This window comes from Cyprinus carpio, chromosome B22 (assembly GCF_018340385.1).
Source record: "Cyprinus carpio isolate SPL01 chromosome B22, ASM1834038v1, whole genome shotgun sequence".
Lineage (NCBI taxonomy): Eukaryota > Metazoa > Chordata > Actinopteri > Cypriniformes > Cyprinidae > Cyprinus > Cyprinus carpio.
In genome coordinates this window covers 18,518,274-18,540,902 of record NC_056618.1, presented here as the reverse complement: position 1 = coordinate 18,540,902, position 22,629 = coordinate 18,518,274, and the positions used below count along the sequence as shown (strand labels likewise).

The 22,629-nt window shown below is 33.2% G+C and overlaps 1 protein-coding gene across 1 annotated transcript in view; it reads left to right on the top strand.

Annotated features, from left to right (window-relative positions):
• Positions 1-22,629, top strand: part of LOC109046541 (insulin receptor-like) — a 70,341-nt gene that overhangs the window by 14,416 nt on the left and 33,296 nt on the right. Inside the window, exon 2 of the mRNA XM_042749877.1 lies at positions 9,557-10,105. Within this exon, the coding sequence (XP_042605811.1) occupies positions 9,557-10,105 (549 nt within the window). The remainder of the gene's footprint in view (positions 1-9,556; positions 10,106-22,629) is intronic.

The following is a 22,629-nucleotide window of genomic DNA, read 5'->3' as shown; positions in this document are numbered from 1 at the left end:
CAAATATATTATACAGTGGTGAGTGTACAGTCAAATTCTGTAACATTTCGTGTTATACAGTAAATTCCATTTTTATGAATGGATTTTGTGATTCCATCCAGATTTTCTGCATGGCTTCAATCATAAGGCCATATGTTAGCTAAACCATTTCTTTTTTTTTTTTTAAACTACACCGTCTTAACTTTACAGATCAGTCTAAATCTTTGGAGTCTGGCTGTAACTTTCATGAAATTTATTGCTGGAGGCGACAACGTTTTGGAGTGATTTGAGCACGTCGGCAGCATGTAATGTCAAAACACTCAAATATGTATCTTTTGAGATTGATTTCACACAGTCTGACGTTCTGAAATGCATCAAATCATAATGTAACACGTTTGTTTCAGATTCTTACACACAGTGTTTAAATTTGAATTCTGTGTATTAAATTTCTGGCCCAACTGTTACATTTTCTCAGAAAAGTAAAAAAAAAATCCGATCTAGACCTCCCTAATTAACTGTGAGTCCTTGTTGGTGGTTATTAGTGAAAGCATAGCTCTTCCAGGCGTGTGAGAAACGTGGCTGCCTGCTCTGGCTAGGCTGCGGATTTGAAAGAAATAGCCAAATAGTCAGGATGCCAGATCCCATCTGGTTTTGGAGTGGCGTGCTATGAGGAACGTACCTCATACCGTCCCCGATGACCCGCGGGCCTCGGTGCTGCTTTTAGAAGCACGAGGAAATGTGTTCTAGCGTCTCTTCAGCGTTAATGGGGGCAGAAGCCTTTCAGAGAGAGCATAATTACCCCACAGCTATCGATATTTGATGCGCTCGTTGTTTCCCCATACTTTTTTTTTTTTGCTCAAAAAGCAACATGTTTTTGGACAGAATTCATGTCTTGTTTGTAGCGACTCGGCGTCCTGACGGATGAATCCTTCGGCTTTTTTAGACCTAGACTGTTTTTTTCCTGTGTTTAGGCTAAAAGCATTTTCTGCTGGCCAAAAGCTAGCCTAAATAAAAAGCCGTTCGTTCCATTGCTCCTGCTGACGACACGTTTGCATGATGCAGAAAATGAGGATGTTCTGGAGCTGATGCAGTTTTCTGTATCTTTTGTTGGGAATGGTGATTATTTTGTATTATTTAGAATGATATTTCAGTGATTCTACTAAAGGATGACATGACAACGTTTCAGTCTGTGAGTGTTTTGCACAAACTAACAGACCATTCTCTGTAACAGCTTATGTAAACTAAAGGAGATGTTTGGAAATAGACTCATTGCATTGTGGGAGGCAGAACCTCAGCATGTCTTTTAAAGCTGTTGCTTCATTTTATGCATAAACTTTGCGAAAACTGTCAGTCGGTCTCATATTTCAATACTGATAAACTAATACAAATAATATATCCTATTTAGCAATAAATCAGGCTTATTTTAGTAACATAAAGATTTTTTTTAACGTAAATGTTGCACATTTTTTTTCCCAATTGATGATTTTCATGCTAAATTTTCATTACTATAAGGTTATACTGTGGGTGAAGCTTAGATAAACCTTTAGCATAAACTTAAAATAAAAATAATGCAGAATTTTTTTTTTTCTTGTCAGGTACAGTTAGTATACATCATAGTAGTATTTGTTATGTATTTATTTTTTATTTCTGCTAATATTAATTAGAAAAATGTATCCTATTCAGAAAGTATGAATTTCATCACTCTATTGCAGTATTGAGAACATTTATTTATTTAACAATAAAATGTGCAAGAAAATTAAGCTTATTTTAATTTCTAAAATGTTATTATATATATATATATATATTAGTATATATATATATATATTTATGCATATTGCATTTGTGCATTTTTGACAATTTAATGGCATTTTTATTTCCCTTTTATTGCATTTAAAACTAAGAAAATATTGCATTTGTGATATTTTTGACAATTTAATTTATTTTTTTTTATTTTTTTGATTTTTTATGTAATTTTTTATATTTGGATGGTTTATAATTTTTTTTTTTGGATTTTTATTTATTTGTTTTATTTTGCAAGACAATTAAGCCTATTTTAGAACTGTTACGATATTTTTTGTTTGTATTTTGATATTTTCATGACAATTTAGCACATTTTACCCCCATGTCTCATTCTTTTTTTTCCCAAATTTTCATTAAAGTTAGACTTTATAGTTAAACTTTAACTCACTGAAAAATCTAAAATAATACAGATTTTCGAATTAAACTATTGTTTTTCTTAAATTTTTTCCTCCTCTTTAGTTTTTTTGGTGAAATATTGTTGACGTATTCTTCATAAGGCTCATTTTAACAGTAAAATCTGCAGTGGTAGACTTTGTAACTTTCTTACTTTATAAACTTTAATTTTGGAAACCAAGGCAAGTGAAGTTTAGCTGCATCAGCGAAGACTTCTCCGAGTGGCAATGATCTTCCTGACATGTGGCGTAAGAACCATCATGCTTTCATTTCCAAGCGCTAGTTACTATTGCTAGCCACATATTAAATTCTCCATTGGGAATGTGAGCCTAAAAATAAGGAAGCATCTCATCATGTAAACAGTGGGATATTGTAGCCTCGATAGTCGTTCCTGACGTCTTGTTTATTGTGATCGTCACACGGCTGCTGCGTTTTAAGGCTGAAGCGCGAAAGTTTGAATGTGAAACCGAATCCTGGAGTGTCTGTTGAAGGCTGAGGATTCCTCCCTCGAGCTTCATTTCCAGGCCTGTTATGGAAGTCACATTTCCAGCAGCATTGTCCGCGTGTGTTTGTGTTCACAGAAGAGGCTATTGGCACATCCATTCATGCGTGTGATCGCTAACCGTCCCGCTCGCCTTACGTCATGGATAGTGCGGCTCATGTTACAGCTTAAGTGTCCCCCTTTTATCCGGCCCGATGTGTGCCGATGGGAAAGAGAAATGGTTTTAACCTGCAGCACCCCTTCGGCGGGCCCCTCGTCTCTCTGGTTTGGCCCTCGGCCCTTATGTAAACTCACTAACAGCCCTAGTGTCTCACAAGCTGCTGGCCCAGATCTTTTGAGAGCTTTTGGAAAGATGACCTTTTGGTTTTAACCAAAGAAGCTTCGCAGAATGATTCAGCCGTCAGATATGTGGTTATAAAACCGATGCCGATTGGCCAGTGTTGTTTTAGTATCATTGAGATGCTTTTACAGTTTTGGATTTTTATGTTTTCTATTTAAATTTTAGTAATTTTGTTGTGTTTTTGTCATTTTTTAAATTTTTTATGTCTATATAGTTTTTATTTATTTTGAGTTTTAGTTTTAGTGCTAGTTATTTAAGTACATATCAAACTAAGCTTATATGAAAACAAGAAATGTCTGCTTGGCAACTAGATGAAATTATTTATTTATTTCAAGAAACTTTCAGTAATCCTGCAATTGATCAATACAACATGCTAGAATCTATTTCTTCTATCAGAACAGTGTTAATATTATTGTTATATGTGTTTATTATTGTGTTTCTAATTCATTTGTTTTTGTTTAGATTATATATTTTAATATATTTTTACTTTATTTTTTTTTAACTAAACTACCCTTATTTTTTCCTAAGTTTTCATTCTCGTTGATATTTAGTTTAGTTATATTTAGTTTTCTCATTAGAGTTTACTTTGGTTTCGTTGTTTATACTTGGGGTTCGTTTTCCTTTGGGTTAGTTACTTTTTCATGTATGTTTATGTTAAAACGTTTATTTATTTGTTTGTTGACTCTAAGTTTTTAAGTGTTTATCTTGTAATTTATTTATTTTGAATTTATTTATGTATTTATTTAGCTCTTATTTCATTGTGTGTTAGATTTTTATTTTAGTTTTCATTATTTTAGGCCTGCCAAAATAATGCATTAAATGTTTCAATTAAAAATATTGTGAAATTCGGGAAATGTTCTAAAAAATCGAAATAAAAATAAATACAAATAATACTGATTAAAGTGGTTTTATTGGCACAGTTTTTTAAACTAAATATAGTATAGATCTATCTAAAACTAAAACAAATAATATGTCGTAATTTTTATTTTAGTTTTATTTTGTATTTTAGTGTAGATTCAGTAGTTTTTACCAGTTTTTTTTTTTTTTTTTTTTTTAGAAAATATTTTAGTTTTTTTTTTTTTCAGCACAAGGACCAGTGTGTATTTTTTATTTTATTTTTTGTGTTTTTTATTTTTTTTGCAGTTTTTTTTGTGTGGTTTTGTGAATATATTCCACCTCTAGCACGCAGCCTCTCAAACGTTATTTAAAAATGTGGCGTGGTTTATTTTCTGCAGTTCGGTAGCATCGGTTGACCCTCACGGCTGCGGTCAGGTGCTGTTTCGTTGTTATGCACATCAGTCGGTGTGTGTTTGAATGCAGAGCTGTTACTTTGACACTCGTCTGCGCTCTGGTTGATGGTTTGCGTGATAAGCGCAGCGTTGAGTTTCAGACATGCTGCCTGCTGTTTATCTCTAGATCTTTCTAGATCTTCATGCACTAGTTTCCTTCTGCCCGAGAAAAAGCCCCCCCCCATTTCTAGATCTTCATGCACTAGTTCTCGCTTGCCTTCCTCGACTCTGCAGCTGTTTGTGTAATATTGAACTTGTTGATCTGTACATACTGCAGATCTGATATTTCTCCCACAGTTTCGGTATCCTCTGTCTTTTTCAGCACTTATGAGTAGTTTGTCTTTATTTCGTAAGCATCGCTAAACAAGCTGCTGCTGCTTTTTTTCAGCAGCTCAGAAGCCCCCCGTGTTCATTCCCAGAGCGCGGCGTAAACAGGCAGCAACCTAAAACCTGACGTCACCGCAGTGACACCCTATAAATCAGGCTCCTAAATGACGGCTGGGTGTCCACTTTCAGTCTGGCCGAGGCAGGATGCGTCCCGAACGCCGTACGGGAGAAGAGCAGGTTTGCTCGGAGAGGAAAAGGGGAAGTTTGTGGAGTGTGTGAACAGATGGGCGCGTGAGGTCTCATACGATCACACAAACAAGCGGCGTATATGTTTACAGCCGACCTTGGCAATGTTGACCAACACAATAAAATGTAACCTTGTCCTCATTCAGATCTGAGTGCTACGCCGCAATAGAGATTGACTTGGTGCGCTGTGGCATAATGGGAATTAATTCATAAACGGGGGATATAATTTTTTTAATTATTTATTTTTTTAACAATTTGGCTATAGTTTTATCATCTTTTTGTGTGAAATACTATTCAGTTTGTTGTTTAAATATTAAAATTTATCCCACAGTTTTGCATGCATCTTGTAAAATGTTGTAAAAATGCTGTAAATGTTGAATGTTTTGTGTGTTTATGTGTGTGTAAAAAATATTCATTTTGTTCCAGTAAAAAAAAAAAAAAAAAAAGTTAAACATCAAAAGGTAAAAAATATTTTACATTTATAAACATTTTTCAAATTTTGAGTGGTACTTTTAATGATTAGGGCACAATTTTGTGTATTTTGTGTAATAAAAATATTATATTTGTTGTAGTAAAAATATAACTAAACTAATGTCCCACAGTTTTGCATGCATTTTGTAAAAATGTTGAATGCCACGATTAGATGTTTTGTGTGTGTGTAAAAAAAAATAAATTAAAAAAAAAAAACTTTTTTTCCAGTAAAAAAAAGTTGAAGTAAACCATTTAATTATTTTTAACATTTTGAGCCATACTTTAGAAAATTCGATTCGTGAATCGAAACGTGAGTTGAGAAAAACAATGTTCATTGGTAGTTGTAGTTAAAACAAAAAAAAGTTTAAATATTAAAATTATGTCAATATCCCACATTTAACATGCATTTTGCGGTAACTATAAAAGTGTTAAACACCGCTTTCTACAGTTAGGCTAACATTTTGCTTCTTTTCTCCAATAAAAAGTAATTAAAAACTTTAGTATGTTATAGTAAAAAAAAAATGATTTAAATATTAAAGTTATTTTAATGTGACATTTTGCATGCAGCCCTGTTATTGCGTGATTTTTTTCTCAAAAGAATTACAAAAAAAATTCTTCGAATTTTGACACCTTAGTAAAACTTTGTATAGCTTGACAAGATAAAACATTTTCTAAATTTTCACACAAATAACAACTGTTGTATTTATGCTTAATTTAATTCTTTTACCAAAGTTATAAGAACAGATAGTGATTAAAACATTTTTTTGTTCTGCAATATTTGGAAAAAAATATATATCACTAACTTTTTTACATTTTTATTTTCATTAATTTTTTTAAAATTCTTTTATTTATTTATTTATTTATTATTTTACAGCATGACAAAATTCAAAAAAAAAATAATAATTACGTTACTAGGTGGCATTTTCATGTTTTTTTCTTCATTTTTTTTTTTTTTTTTAAATTCTGTTAAAGGTTCATTGCTAGAAAATAACATCAGTGGTTTAAATTTTTAATGAGTAACAGGGTTGCATTTGATTCTCACATAAAATTAAGACTTTTTAGAACTAATATGAATATTTTTAATGACCTTTTTTTGTATTAAAACTAGTAGGCCTACATCTGTTATGTCAAAAAAACAAAAACAAAAAAAGGTAATTGTATCCCAGATTGGGAAACAGGATTGCAAAAGCTGTGAATCTCACATAAAAATCTCAGAAAATAAAACCACCTCCTATTGTTGACTATTTATTAAAATAGAAAACACATTTTGAAGAGTTTCAGGCTTTAATTACCCTATTTGTGTAATATTTCATCAGATTTGTGTCTGAATATTTTCTGGCAGTCCTGGATTTTGGCACCAGATTGTTACAAGATATAATTTGTGTTTTCTGGTTGTATTTTGATTTTCCCCTCCAGACTTTTCCTCAGAGGTAAACAGGCTGAAGTGCATTTTTGTCTGGCAAACGCTCCGTGTTGCTGCATGCTGCGTGTTGCTATGGAGAGATGTTGCCGTTTTATGATGTTTGCTCAATTATCTTTAGGGAGCTGATGTAACAGTTTCTCATGTGTGTGTGTGTGTGTGTCAGGATCTTGCAGGTCATGAGGGTGAAGGGTCCTCAGCTTGTCTCAATAGTGTTGCTTTTCTGACCTTTATGAGATCAATGGTCTCTGTGTCAGTCAGGTTTATCTGTAGTCTGCGTCAGTCAGTTATTTTAGGGAAATCAAGTTTGCACAATTGCTTAAGTGGTGATCTCACAGAACCTGAAGGACATATCCAGGCCGTATTATACCTCATAATCAAAAGAAAAGAATAAGGAGGTAGATCTGTAATGCAAAACAAATTGTATATTGTTTAATTTTTTATTTTTTTGTAATTGTATTATAAGTTGCACTGCCTTTTGTATATTGTATATTTTTTTTTATTTTTATTTTTTTATTATAATTATTATTGTTTAAAAAACTTTATATTTTTTTTTATTTTTTTAAATTTTTTATTTTCATTATTGTAATTTAAATAATCGTATATTATTAATTTAAATTACTGTACTTTTTTAACTTTAAAAAAAATCATTAAATACCCTGAAGGATTTATTTTTAAATAAAAAATTGAATTTGTACGGCCTTTAATATATTGTTTATTTTAAAACCTGAAGGATTGATTTATTTTTTGCTTTTGGAGTGTAATATAGCCAGTACAATTTTTTTTTTTTTTATTTTTTTTTTTTTTTTTTTTTTTTTTTTTTTTGTATTTAATTTTAATATTAAATTTAAAATGCTGTACTTTTAACTTTAATAAAATCATTAAATAATATATTTTTAATAATATTATGTATGTATTTTTTTCTTTATCCAAAAATGCTGTACTTTTAACTTTAATAAAATCATTAAATAAGTGTATGTTTTGTGTATAAAATGTGTGAAACGACCTGGATATGTTTTATTGTGAAATATACCCAGAAAGTTTGAGTACAAATATATTATTTAGTGTTTAACAACAACTTTTTTTAGATAGTGGTATAGGCTTTGATGGAAAATGGCTTTGTTTTGTTGAAATATATTATTTAGTGTTTAACAACAACTTTTTTTTTTTTTTGGTTTTTGTTTTGATTTTTTTGTTTTGTTTTGTTTTGTTTTGTTTTGTTTTGTTTGAGTGTAATATGACCTGGAAATGGTCTTTGTGAAAATCACCCAAAAAGTTTGCACTTTATGTTAATACTTCACATGAAGAAAGCACCTGGATCTCAGTGAGCTTGAGTTTTGTTCACTGAATTTCTCATATGTGCGTCCTCAACAGCAACTTTGTGGTTTTATTTAGGTTTTAGCCACATACCGTGATAAGATGAGGTAAAACTGCCATTTCAGGCTGCGATGCGAAAACCATTAACCCTGATAACTGCCTTCTCCACAGACGAGGAGGAAAAACAGAGTCCGTTGAGATCAGCCGAGCCTCAAAGACTTTGACACCTGCTCACACCACAAATCACATGCTCCCTTTGTCTTCTCCAGAAACACATTCGACAGAAAAGCTCTTTGTTTTCCTGCGATGTTCTTTGAGTTGAGATTTCGCCTCTGAGAATTCGTCGTAATCTCTAAATTGCACGTTCCAGCGTTCTTTTTAATGATTTAGTCTGGTAATGTCTTAGAATGGGTGTTTCTGTACACTTCAGCGTTTCGGATGAATAGGCCGCGGTGAATAATATTTCGTAATGATTTCCAGCGCGAAACCAGAGGAACCCCCCCCCACACACACACACCCCTTGAAAAAGGCCTGAGAGATTTCTTTTGATGGTGAATCAATGGAGCAGCTCTGAAAGGATTTCTTGATGTTATCCATTAGCAGATGCTCTCTTGTCGCAAAGCTTTGCTAATGAATTCTCTCGGCCTGGTCTCAGCGTGTGCGGGTTTGGATTATGAATGAACTCAGAAAAGCTGCTGCGCGGAGACACGCTTTATGCATTATTCAGTGTTGATAATCTTTCATGCTCCTGTTAGGATGGCCTTCACGTGCACTTTTACGCGCTCTTCATTTATGCTAGAACTGTCACCGTCCTCAAATTGTGGCGGGAGGTCAGCTGGCGTGCAAATAATTGCGGCTTTTGCATTTTTTGTTTGTATCAAGTGCAGCTGAATACACATTTATCTCATCACCGAGTCCTTTTTTCTATAATTGTGGTGGGTGGTCAGTTGTGGTGAAAATTTTAGAAAATTTTTTAAAGATTATTTTGATGATGTTTATTGATAAGTTTTATGAGGAATATTAAGATGCAGTTAACAAATATTTATTGATAAGCTAGATGAGGTATATTATTTAGAATTTTTTTATTATAACATCTCCAAACCTGTATGAGTTTTTTAATTCAAAAGCATGTGTTGAACGCAAAAAGAAGATAAGGGCCCTATGAAATGTTTTATTTTAATTTGAAGAATCTTGGTGACTAATATTAATATAAGACGGAGGGATAGTTATTGTGTTGTTTGAAAAAGAAGATATTTTGAAGAATCTCGGTGACCAAATATTTGACGGTGACCAATGGCTTCCATAGTGTTGTTTTTTTTTTTCAATTGCATTCTTCAAAATATCTTATTTTTTGTTCAACAGAAGAAAGAAAGTCATTCAGGTTTGAAACAGTGAGTTTGTTTTTCCAAATGTAATCCAATGAAAAAGAAACAATTACTTTCCTAATACCATTCCTCTGTCTGTCATTGCAGTTTGCCCCAGCACGGATATCCGCAACAATGCGACCCACCTGCGCCTTCTGGAGAACTGCACGGTGATCGAGGGCCACCTGAAGATCCTGCTCATGTTCAAGCCCAGACTGGAGGACTTCCGGGGGATAAGCTTCCCGAAGCTGGTCGTGATCACGGATTACCTGCTCCTCTTCCGTGTCTATGGCGTGGAGAGTCTGGGTGACCTCTTCCCGAACCTCACCGTCATCCGCGGCAACAATCTCTTCTTCAACTACGCCCTGGTCCTGTTCGAAATGATCCAGCTGAAAGAAATCGGCCTCCACAGCCTGACTAACATCACTCGAGGAGCGGTGCGCATCGAGAAGAACCCCAACCTCTGCTATTTGTCCACCCTCGACTGGTCCAAGATCTCCGACTCGGTGGAGGACAACTTCATTGTGGCTAACAAAGATGAGCGGGAGTGCGGAGACATTTGCCCGGGTACCATCACGGGGACGATAACCTGCAAACAGACCACCATCAACGGGAATTTCGGCGAGCGTTGCTGGAATCAGAACCATTGCCAAAGAAGTAAGTTGGGGTTGTTCTTCTTTCAGAATAATGGTCATCCTCAGTTTTTATTTAGGCCATTGGTGTAACATCTTTTCAACTTTCTTGGGAAGCAGTAGCAGGCCTATGTTTTTGATCAAAAGGAATCAAAAGTCAGTGCTGGGTAGGGATGTAACGATTCACTCAACTCACGATTCGATTCACGATTTTGATGTCACGATTCGATTTTCTCATGTTTTTTTTTTTTTTTTTACGAAATGAGATTGAAGACATAATACAGTAAATGAGAAGGTGTCGTTTTATCAGGCTATTGCTGCACGTTTCTTTGCGAAACTGAAATATAACAAAACTAAAGCTGAAAATTTAAAACAAATCAAATAAGCAAGAATAAAAGAAATCTCTTCATATAAACAAACTAAGGTTTTGTCTGTGCTCTTTCGTTTAAAATTAGAGGCAACCACTGCATTTTAATCATTTTAATCTAAACAAAGATGCAGCATACATGCAGCATGAGTAGTTTTTAATCTAAATTAAGACTGTATAATTTCGAAATTTGAACCAAAAACAGAATGGTCTGACTTTAGTTTTGTGAAACTATATACTACGTAAAATGTATCTGAACGAAATCGTAGACGAGCTGAATGAGACGCACATTCATTTTCTGACAGCAGGTGGCGCTTATGAACAGCAGTGATGTAGTGTTTCCTTGGTTATCGCTGTAAACAAAGCAGAACTGCGCTTATGAACACTACTTTGATATGCATCGTTCAGAGGCAAGATGAAAAGAAAATACCACGTAAACCTTTCTGAAGACAGTCCGTTCCCCTCAGAGATACATTCATATAAACTCCTATTTCAGCTGTATCACGATTTGTTTGGCATCCGAACCGATTTGAATCGTCACATATTTTAATTGATTTCCAACTGGCTTGCGGTTAATCGTTACATCCCTAGTGCAGGGCTCTCGGAAAGACTTTACTTGGTCTTGACACTTAACAGAATGGCCTGATATCGCGAGTAGCACTGAAATATGATGTTGTGATTGTGATCAGAAACCATGGTGGAAAGAGGTTTACTGTATTTCGAATATCCATGATGTGTTTGTGCTGAATTTGTTGGTGATTATACATTTAAGCGACATTGTGATTGGTGCAATTTTATCGCGTTTTTTTAATTTCGCTGTTAAGCTTTCTACTAATACTTCATTGTCTTGAGACTAGATATTTTTGTAGCATATCTAATTGTAAACGTAAGTAGCAAAAAATGCTGTTGAACACCAAAGAAGATCCTAACAATTGATGGTAGCCATTGACTTCCATAGTATTTTCTTCCACACTATGGAAGTCAACCGTCAACTGTTTCATACAATCAGTCTTTAAAGTATCTTCCTCTGTGTTAAGCAGAAATGCTGCTGAACACAAAAGAAGATCCTAAGTTGACGGTAGCCATTGACTTCCATAGTATGAAAGAAAATACTATGGAAATCAATGGCTACAATTAACTGTTTGATACAAACTTTCTTCAAAATATCTTCTTTTGTGTTCAGCAGAAAATAAGAAACACATACAGGTTTGAGGGTGAGTAAATGATGATAGAATTTATTTTTGGGTGAACTGTCACTTTAAAACTTCTGTATTTAATTGGCTACGATGCCTTTTTTGGTAGAAATTGAGGTTCCCTTGATTAAAAATAACCTTTTTTAGATTCAGATTCAGAGTAGATATTTATTGCATATTGTCTGAGAAATATGCAGGAGAACATTTCTGTAGTAAACATAGGTCTGATTGATTTGCAAGTCAAAGCTGCCTACAATAGCTGAGATGAACACTGTGTGTATGTGAGTGTTTGGCTGGAGGAAGCCACTCTGGTACATTACAGGACAGTCTGCCAATACAAATCTCGTCTGGCGGTTCAACGTGTACAGCGCCTGCTCGCTATTCACCTCACACCCCGTTCAACCTGATTCAGCTCAAGTGCCTTGTTTACTTCCACCTTTTTTGGAGAGGAATGATGTGGAAGCACTCAGTGTGTCTGTTCGGCCTGAAATGCATCCAGAAATCAATCGATAAGTAGTTAAAAGGTGTAATTTTATGCAGCTAAAATCTAAACCTAGTTTATTTGCTGGTTTCCTTATAGGAGTATTTCACCCAAAAGTGAATATCCGGTGAAAATTTACTCACCAAAGATGTAGGTGATCTTGTTTAATCATCAAGTTTAGAGAAATTTAGCATTACATCACTTGCTCACCAATGGATCCTTTGCAGTGAATGGGTGCCGTCAGAATGAGAGTCCAGACAGCTGATAAAAACATCACAATGATCCACAAGTAATCCACACATCTCCAGTCCATCAGTTAATGTCTTGTGAAGGAAAAAGCTGTGCGTTTGTAAGAAACAGATCCATCATTAAGAAGTTTTAACTTTACAACCATCGCTTTTGGCAAAAATATGACTCCATAATCCATAAAATAGTTTTCACCAGTGAAAAAGTCCATCTCCTGTTGTCCTCTCACATCAAAATCCACTGACATTATTTGTTTAGAACAGTTTTCACTTGTAAACACTGCTTGATTTCTCCCCTGATTCAGACAAGATGACTTTTTTTCTGTGGAGAGAGAAATTTTGTGTATAGGAGATGGTTTTTTGTGGTGGAAAAACGTCAACTAACGAATTTGATGAATTTGTATCTTACAAACGCATAAAATTTCACTTCACAAGACATTAACTGATGGACTGGAGTGGTGTGGATTATTGTGATGTTTTTATCATCTGTTTGGATTCTGACGGCACCCATTCACTCCATTGGTGAGCAAGTGATGTAATGCTAAATTTCTCTAAATCTTTTCCCACGAAGAAACTCATCTAGCTACATCTCAGATGTCATTTTTGGGTGATATATTCCTTTAAGACTGATGTTCAGATTACCTAGTGACCATTTGGTTTTGCAAGTATGTAGTTTGTACAATCCTTGTGAGTGAAATCACAACTGCATTCATATGGATGAGGTCAGGCTCTGCAATAAGACCAGCAGCGTCCAGCCCAAATAAAGTTCCACGTTGGTAAGCATGCACACATGACTCAACCCACTTTTTGTCATGTGAGAGGTGAAAGTTTAGTCGGCTGTAATGTCAAAGCAAGACACCATTTCTGGAGTGTGATGCAATGCTGCTGTATTTGGGCAGGCGCTGGGTGAGCGAGTGTGTAACCCTACAGCAAGATTCCAGATCCAGAAAGAAACAGGCGCTCTCCACCGTGCCAAATCAACACAACCTGTGTGTTTGTTTGTTTAGCCTGACGTTCATGTTTCCTCGCTCCTCCAAGGAATTCTGTTTCTCCACAGCTAATAATAAGGGGAAATGGTTTGTGTTCCAGATGGAAGGTTTTTGACTTTCTTTTGCATTTAATTCCAGAAGGAACTTTCCTACATAGGTGTGTTCTTCCATTTTTACTTTATTTCAAGCCAAAGTAAAAGCAAATTTAACCCTGTTTTAGGTGTGGCATGATTGCATTTCCTGATAACAATTAGCTACTCATGATATTGTGGTGATAAACAATAACATCAACCATAATAGTAATAATAATGTAAGTAATATTATTAATAATGTTGTGGAGCATATTTAAATATTTTTATTAGTATTGTTATTAATAACTAAAATATTATCATAATATTTTATCTTTTTTGCATATTTTATTGTATTATTGTAAGCGTAAGTAGCAGAAATGATGTTGTAAGATATTAGATATGGATGGTAGCCATTGACTTCCATAGTATGGAGGAAAATACAATGGAAGTCATTGGCTACCGTCAACAGTTTGATACCATCATTCTTTAAAATATCTTCTTTTGTGAAGATATTGTGGTGATAGACAACATCAACCATAGTAATAATAATAATGTAAGTAATATTAAATAATAATGTTGTGGACCATATATGCTTTTATTATTATTATTGTTATATATCAATATATAAAACATTACCATAATATTTTATTATAAATGACACAAACATATTAAAAATATTATTTAAATAATATTTAAAAATATTACATAATTTTTTATTATGTAAACCATTTATTTATTTATTACTTTGTTTTCATTATTTTAAGCAGTATTTTTTTCTTCATAATATTCATGATTCTATTATGCACTTCATTATACATTTTATTTACTTATTTTAATTATTTAATAATAATGATGATGATTAATTATAACAGGGACTAACAATATTGTGGACTATATTTAAATGTTTTTAGTAATAGTAGTAAATGTATATTTAAAAATATTTATGCCTGTAATTTTTTGTAATTCAAGTAATGTATTTGTGCATTTTATTTGTTTATAGATTGTCATTCTAACTTGTGATATTAATTTCTTTTTTGTTTATTAATCAGTGTATTTATTCATTGTTATTGTTATTATTAATAATATTAAAAGTTATTATTAGTTATTTATTACAAGGATTAAAATTATGGTGGGCTATATTTAAATGTTTTATTAGTAGTAGTAGTGTATTTAGATTTGTTTATTTAAATTTTTATTTTATGCACTTTATTTATAATATTAATAAAATGAATATTTTTATTAATGTGATTTATACCTTTTGTTTATTTCTTTTTCTTTTTCAGCTTTTGTTTTTGCTGACGTTATTCAGTGAGCACAGTCTATGAAGTAATAGCTAAATGAAAGAAAATAGCTAAATAATTCCATATTATAATTTAATTATTTTTGCAAACTCTTATCCAGGTCTTGTCCCACTCCTGTACGTAATGTCCACTTTTCACCATTTAATCAATTTTTTTATAGATATAACCAAGGGAATATAATTGTAAATTCTGTTTTGCGTTGCCTCGTAAATGCATAAAACATTTTGAGTTGACAATCAGTAAAAATGTCCAGCAAATGAATTAACGTGGCGAAAGCGCAAGGCCTTGATTCATTCATGAATGCAGTGAGTGTTTTGAGTGTAAGCAGGCGTTCAGTGTCAGGAAGCGTTTTAAGTTGAGCCGGTGGATGCAGACTTGAGCTTGAGTGCAAAGATAAAATCTGTGCAGGTGCTTCTGTAAGCGGCGCTTTCCATTCTTAGCTCGATGAAAAAACTCCACATGCTTGAAGTATAAAGCAAATGTTTAGTGTTTGCTTCATTTGTTGCCCAGGGAACGTGTATTTTCCTTTCAACAAAAGAAATCTGTCATTTATTTTAATACTTTCAGATAAATATCTTGGTTCTTGTGTAGCAACGGCATTAAAAACCGTCCTCCTTTTTCTATATAAAACATCAGAAACGCAAACAGTGAGGTGGAGGGTCCGACAGAAGACAGTACAAACAGATGAGCTGTTCAGATAAGTCATATCTTCTCCTCTGGCACAGCGTGTTCTGTTATTGTGAGCGTTGTTCTGTTGCGCCGACTGCGGCTCTTGCACAACCGGGACGTTTTCAGGTCAAAGTTCAGCAGCCGCGGATTTGCGCTTTTTTGTTGTCATAGCCATTTTGTTCTCCTGTGGTGACGTCAGAGCGTTGTGCGCTGTGGACTTGAGGTCGGTTTTCATCTGGATCAGACGCTTTGAATTAACTTGACAAGAATTACTTTTTTTTGGTTTGCTAGTTTTTCATCTAACTTTCATTTACTGCTTAAATGTGCTTTAACAGCTTATTAAACGTAATATTAAAACAATAATTAACAGAAGCTAATAATATCATAAATCTTAGTTTGCTTTGAGTTGTGGACACTTATTATTAGTAGTAGTAGTGGTAGTAGTGTTTTATTTTTATTATTAGTTATTATTTTATAGTTATTACAGTTATTTATATAATATATTATTATATAAATAATAATAATATTATTATTAATTAAATTGTCATTATTAATTTATCAACATGTTGTTACTATGAAGAATAATCATAATAATATAATAAACACTACTATTAATAATAATGCTACATTTAATAATGAACAATTTAAAGTAAAAATAACGTAAACTTATTTCTTGTTTTTAATAGTAGTATATTTTGTTATACAATAATACTTTATTTTAAAATAATAACTGGGATCATTATTGTTATTAATATTATTAATAGTAGTATATAATAACAATGTATTAGTAGTGATATTAAAATTGCATGTTAAATGAGAATTGTAAACTTAATTGTAAATTATAAAGTATAATAATAATAATAATGCTTATTATTATTAAATATATAAAGAATTATATAAATAATTTTTTTAGAAGTAGTAGTGTCAATATATTTATATTATAAAAATACTTACATTTTAAGCTTTATTGTTATATAATATATAAATAATTATAATAGTAATAAGATTATAATTTTTTATTGTATTATTGTTATTATTTTTATATTGCATAAATAATAATATAAATGATGATGATGATTATTATTTTATCAACGTTATTAGTTTTAATAAATAATAATAATTATTATTATTATAACAATATGATTTTTATATATATATCAGTGATGTAGAACAATCACTGGTATGTTCCTGGGTTTCAGCTGTGTTTTGGTTTCTTAGAAAAGGAGGTGGAAAAAAATAGCCGTAAAAACAGAAGGAAAAATGCGGTGCTCTACAAGTGCTGACGTCCAGTCATAAATCTCCGACACATTCGCCTTGGCAAAGATAACAGGGTTCAGTGAGGTCAAGGAAGCCGATGTTCTTGTTTTTGTGGTCCAGGTAAAAGATTCTGGAAGGCGCTTGATATCAAATCTCCTGATCTTCAGTCTGACCTTGACTGAGAGACCCTTAACAGGTGTTTGTATACTTATTTTGTTTTTCCAGGCGTTTCAAGCCAAATAGGTGACCCTGAAATCAGATTGAATTTGATTTAAAATGATTTTCAGGGACACCTTGCGGTCAAACTCATTTGAATTCATAACTGTGGTGCATAAATCCATGCGTGGGTCGAGCTGAAGTGTCGCGTGATGCCTGCGGACAGGTGGACGCTTCAGCTTCCGTCCGCTGTTAGGCGAACCGCTTTTCCGAGTATCAGCACCTCGGAAGTGCCGGAGGGTAAGTGTGCTTTTCCTAACCGTCTGAGAGTGGGTCATTCACTTCCCACCTCGGAGCAAAGAGGCCCTTAGCAAGACAGATAAGAAGCCGTGAGGATTCTCTTTCTCCCACTTTACTGCTCTTTTCCCCACTGTATCCGACACTCTTTCACAGCGGAATAGCTGGGGATCGTCTGCACAGCTTGATCAAGCGACAGCTTTTTTTTTATTGTAGTGCTTCGCAGAATTTTGAAGAAAAAATCTCTAGGCTCCTCTTCTGACAGAATGGAAGTCACTTGTAGCACTTGATTTGATTTTCTTTAGCAGGGGAACTCGATGGTTGCTGTCAGTCAGAGAGCCTTATATCCAGGCCCAGATGAAATCTTGTTTTTTGCTCCATTTTTGTGCTTAAAGGAGTTTGAACGCAGCAAAACCGAGCTGAAAGTATAACTTTCTTATTGGAATTGTCAAATTAGCCTAAATATTTAACAAACGAATGGATGAGGCAAAGAATTTGCAGAATTTTTACAATTAAACTGATCTCAAATTATCCGACTCTTTGTTTTCTAATTAAATGTAAAATTTATTTTGAAGTTTTGAAAGAATGTGGTAAGAGTTGAAAGTACCGCGTTTTTGTTAGGGTCATCAAATTAGCATAAATTAGCCTAGAACAAACAAAGACATAATCAGTGGAATTTTTACGATTACTCTTCTGATTGTTTGTATTCCAATTCAATGTAACCTTTCGAATTTTAAAAGCAAGTGGTAGCTTCCATTGTTGTCGTTTACATAGGCCTATTTGATTTGATTTGATCGCCATGTTGTTGTTTTTTTTTTTTTTTTTATTTTTTTTTTGTTTTTTTTATATTTTTTTTTTTTTCAAAAGTGTCAAGTATTTAAAATTTAAATTTGTTTTTTTCAATGAATTCAAACTTGGTAAAAGTTCTTAACCAGAGCTGAAAGTACTGCAAATTAAAAAAAAAAACCTTTTTTTCACAATTTCGAAGCGTTCTGATTCTTTTTTTCCAATTAAATTCAAACATTTTTAAAATTAGCGATGTATTATTCATTCATTTGTTAACTCTACTTTTTTAATTATACCCCAGTCTTAAGTTTTGTTCACACCAAGAAAGATAACTATAACAATATCTATATTTACATGATTATGACAAACGGAATGTTTATTGTGCATTTTTTAAGTTTTGTTCACACCAAGAAAGATAACTATAACAATATCTATATTTACATGTGTTTGTTGCACAAGCTTTAGTTTATATAGTTTTTCCTGGGCCTAAGGCCTGTTCACAAGAGGAATGATAACTGTAATGTGTGTGTGTACACAGAAAGCTAATTTAATTACTTGCGTGAGTAGATTATGTATAAAGTCAATGCAAAGGTTTCCAAATGGTGTTGTTGTAAATGAGCGTAAAGTCAAAGGCGCTCCTCACTGCGTGTGTTTTTATTTGTGCGAGTGATGCAAATATTCGCTTGCTTTCGGTGTGCACACAACATTATGATAATTTGTAGAATTTTTATAATTGATAGGTGTTCTGTTTTTTTTTTTCTCTATTCCATGTAAAATTCCCTTTTAAAATTGTGATCATTTCATCAGTTATTGTTAAATGTTTATATTTTTGGTCTTGATGCGCATTCACACTAAGAACAATAACTTTATTCACACCAATAACAATATCTATATTTACATGATTATGACAAACGGAATGTTTATTGTGCATTTTTATTTTATCGGCTTTCCTTATCTCTGAAATGACTTTCCTTTCAGATGACATCATCAGGCCCTAATTTTTTAAAGTCCCGCCTTTTGCCCTTTTTTGTCATTGCTTAATTTTTTTATGTCTTGACTTTTGTTTTTGATTGTTTTTTCTGTATTTTTTTTTTTGAGGTTGAATTGTTTAGCATTAAATTATACATATAAAAACATGTTTATCTATTCAAAATGAATAACTTTAGTTTTATAAGTAGCAATAACCCTCACTAAAATCGCATTCTTTGGATTTTGTGATCCAGCAGTGACTTTCCTTCACATTTTACCTTTAATCTTACAGTTATGAAGGTAAAATCTGTGGTTTTTGCACAAAGCCCCCTTGATCGAGGAGGCGAAGCATGATCCCCTCGCTCTGAGATCAGCTTGCACGGGAACACAGGGGTTTTAGTTACCCGTGTGCTTGAACTTTGACACAGATACCTTCTCATCGTATAGGCTCCTGAGGTCGTCCGACCCATCAGCACCACTGAAACGCTGGCTTGTGCGACACGTGCGACATCCTATGTTTTTTGTGGTTTTTTTTTTTTGTGGGGGGGTGGTTGTTTTGTTTGTTTTGGTTTTGCAGTTTGTGTATGCGTGTGCCTATAGGTAAAGAGTGTATGTTGTGTCAGGACAGGAAGTATGAGGCCCTCTTGCAGCTGCCAGCCAGTGATTCTCACAGACAGTGAAGCAACAAACTGCTGCACGAGGCATAAATGCATTCTGCTATGCGTGCATAGTTCGAAAGGCAAGCACCAAATGTGGCAAGCATCAAATGGGAGTAAAAAAAGTGTTCCATTTATTTAAATGTTTTAATATGTATAATTATTTGTATACAATATAAATAATATTGAACAAATAGAATCATAACATGATGATAAATAATATTGAACAAATAGAATCAAAACAATTGTAAGGGAAGGTCTATCAATCTGTCTGTCTGTCTGTCTGTCTGTCTGTCTGTCTATCTATCTATATATATTTTTTTTTCTATGAATCTACAATCATTGCATTACAACAATAATATAAATAAAATTAATATAAACATTTATGCAATGTATTTTTATGTATAATTTTTTTAATGTATTAATATTTTGATTAGAGACAAACCAGTGGTTTGTGTTTGGATTATGCCGGGTTCACACTGCATGATTTTAGGCCTGATTTTCACTCGCCGACAGGTTTTGCGAAGTCGCAGACAAATGCCCGAAATCGGAGCAACTGAATGCTACCCCAGATAGTCGTGTGGTGTGAAAATAACGATGATCTGATGATTTTGAAAATTATGCAGTGTGAACTCGGCATTAGGAAGTGCAGATTGTGTTGGATTAGCTGTTTCTGAAGAATCACATTAGCAGCTGCACTTCCTCTGTGATTATGCACGCACGTGTGTGTGTGTGTGTGTGTGTTTTTTTTGTTGTGAATTCGGTGTTGTGTAGCTACTACGACTTCTTTTATTTATTTGATGAGGAGGAAGTGATGGGGGTGGTGGAGGTGGTTTTATCGTCGTTGTTATTGGTGGCGTTTCTATGCCCCACATTTGCATCGCGCCACTGACACGCTGTTCTCACAGGCAGCCCGTCCTCTCTCGTCTAGCGCTCGCGCATTCCCGCAGCTTCATGTCCTTCTGAGAAAGGAAAGGAAGAGCCGCTGGGACAGTTTCAGAAGCTAGATCCTTCTGACACACATGTAAACATGGGAAATATCTGAGGGAACGTATTTGCATGTGGCTAATGACAATTAAATGCAAACAAATCTCAGCTCATTATTTTTTGTTATATCACACTACAGATTTTTTTTTTTTTCATATGCATTTTGATAATACAGTTGGGGTGGAAATATTTTATTTACTTTATTCTCACCAAGGCTGCATTTTTTAAATCAAAAATACTGTTAAAACAGTAATACTGTGAGTTTATTTGAAATTAAAATCTTTTGTAACATTATAATTCTATATTATTTTTACTGTATTATCTTTAATTATTATTAATATATGACTTAACATTATAAATGTCACTTTAATGCATCCTTGCTGAAAAGAAGCATTAAATTCTTTCAAAAGAACTCTGTTTTGCATATTAATTTAGCACAGTTTTAATGTAACATTGATTTATTATTGTACAATGCATTTCTATCATGAAATGTATTTATTTGTTTATTTATTTTTTTTGGTACAAAAAGTTGTTTAATATCCAAGAACCTGATTATTTACAAATAAATATAAGTCTCTTGGCTCCTTGAGTGCAGTATAGGTCAAAAATATTTATAGCACTTTTTTGGCCTTTTGCATATTATATAAATTATGTAATTATATAAATTGGTATGTAATATGTAAAGTTACAATTATTTAAAATTTATAAAAAAAATATTTAAAATTATATACAATCTATATTCTAGCTATTAATATGTCAGTGATATTTAATAATAGTATTATCATTGATTTTTTTTTTTATTTGGTTGTGCATACTAACTAAATAGATTTAGATAACAGTTTTAATGTAGTATTATTGCCAGTTTATTTTTTTATTTTTTTATTTTTTTTTATTTTTTTTTTCATTTATTTACTAATAATTATACAATTTATATTTTAGCAAATTTTTATATTTTTGTAAATTATGTTTAAAAATAGTAAGTAATGTCATGTAATATGATGACATTGTATTAATAACTGAGAAGGGTTGAAGAAACGTGGTTGCTCCTGTTTTTAGGGTTTCCAGGCAACAGTGAAGCATCTGTGATGAAAAGCGAGTGTCTAAAGGCATGTGTGTTCATGTAAAGAGAAACCGTTCCAAATCTACACTGACAGGGAATCCGGCATCTTTGTGAAGTGTACAGGAAATTCTTGGAATTGTTTCCTATCTTTGTGCGGCGTCTCACACTTCCACAGCTATCAGAAACTCAGGGGAGCCGTGGAAGTGACAGCGATGGACTGGATTGGAATGGTTATTAGGTACAGTACATCATTGGATGGTTTACCAGAATCTGTGCTGAAATGGGACTGTTGTCATCCACAAATTGTATTATATTTTGGCTAATTTGACTAATTTGAGCAACCAAAACATTCCTCACATTTTTGCCCTTTCTGGGCGTTTTCTTGTCCAAATTGTCCTGTATTTGGCCTTTATAATTTTTATATATATAAAAAAAATGTTTATTTTTTGTTAATATCTGAGCAATGTTTTCCTAGTATTTTTGATCAATATTTATTAAAAGTAAATGATAACATAACATTTTATACAAATAAAATTAATGGCAATTAAATGCAGGGGGAAAAAATATACATAGTGAAAAAGAGGCCAAAAATATTTATTTCACTATTTTTGGTCCTTTGCATTCTAATTCTATAAATTTGTCCAATATTTGAACAGTGTTTTTTTTTTTTATGTTTAATATTATATAACATAAGAATGCATTTTATTTCACCAATTTTGTCCCTAATTATTGCCACTGTCATCGGCCATTAAAAAGCCCAAATAGACTTGACGGCTTTCCAAAAATAAAAATTAAAAACCAAAAAAAGTATTTTAATGAGCGTATTGGGGCGTTTGTAATTGTTAATGAGCATCAGCACGTGTGTACCAGAGAGCAAAATTAGTAGCCTGAAGCTCCCCGAAGGGAAGAGTTTAATGATTTGAGGAGAGGAGGAGGCATTGCATAACTTGTTTGTGAGCAAAACAAGCCCTCCCTCCTCGCTGGTGACTGAGAGGATTGTTTTCAACCCTCGAAAGTGTCACATAACCGCCATTTCCCGTTTAGAAAGCCCCCCCCCCCCCGACC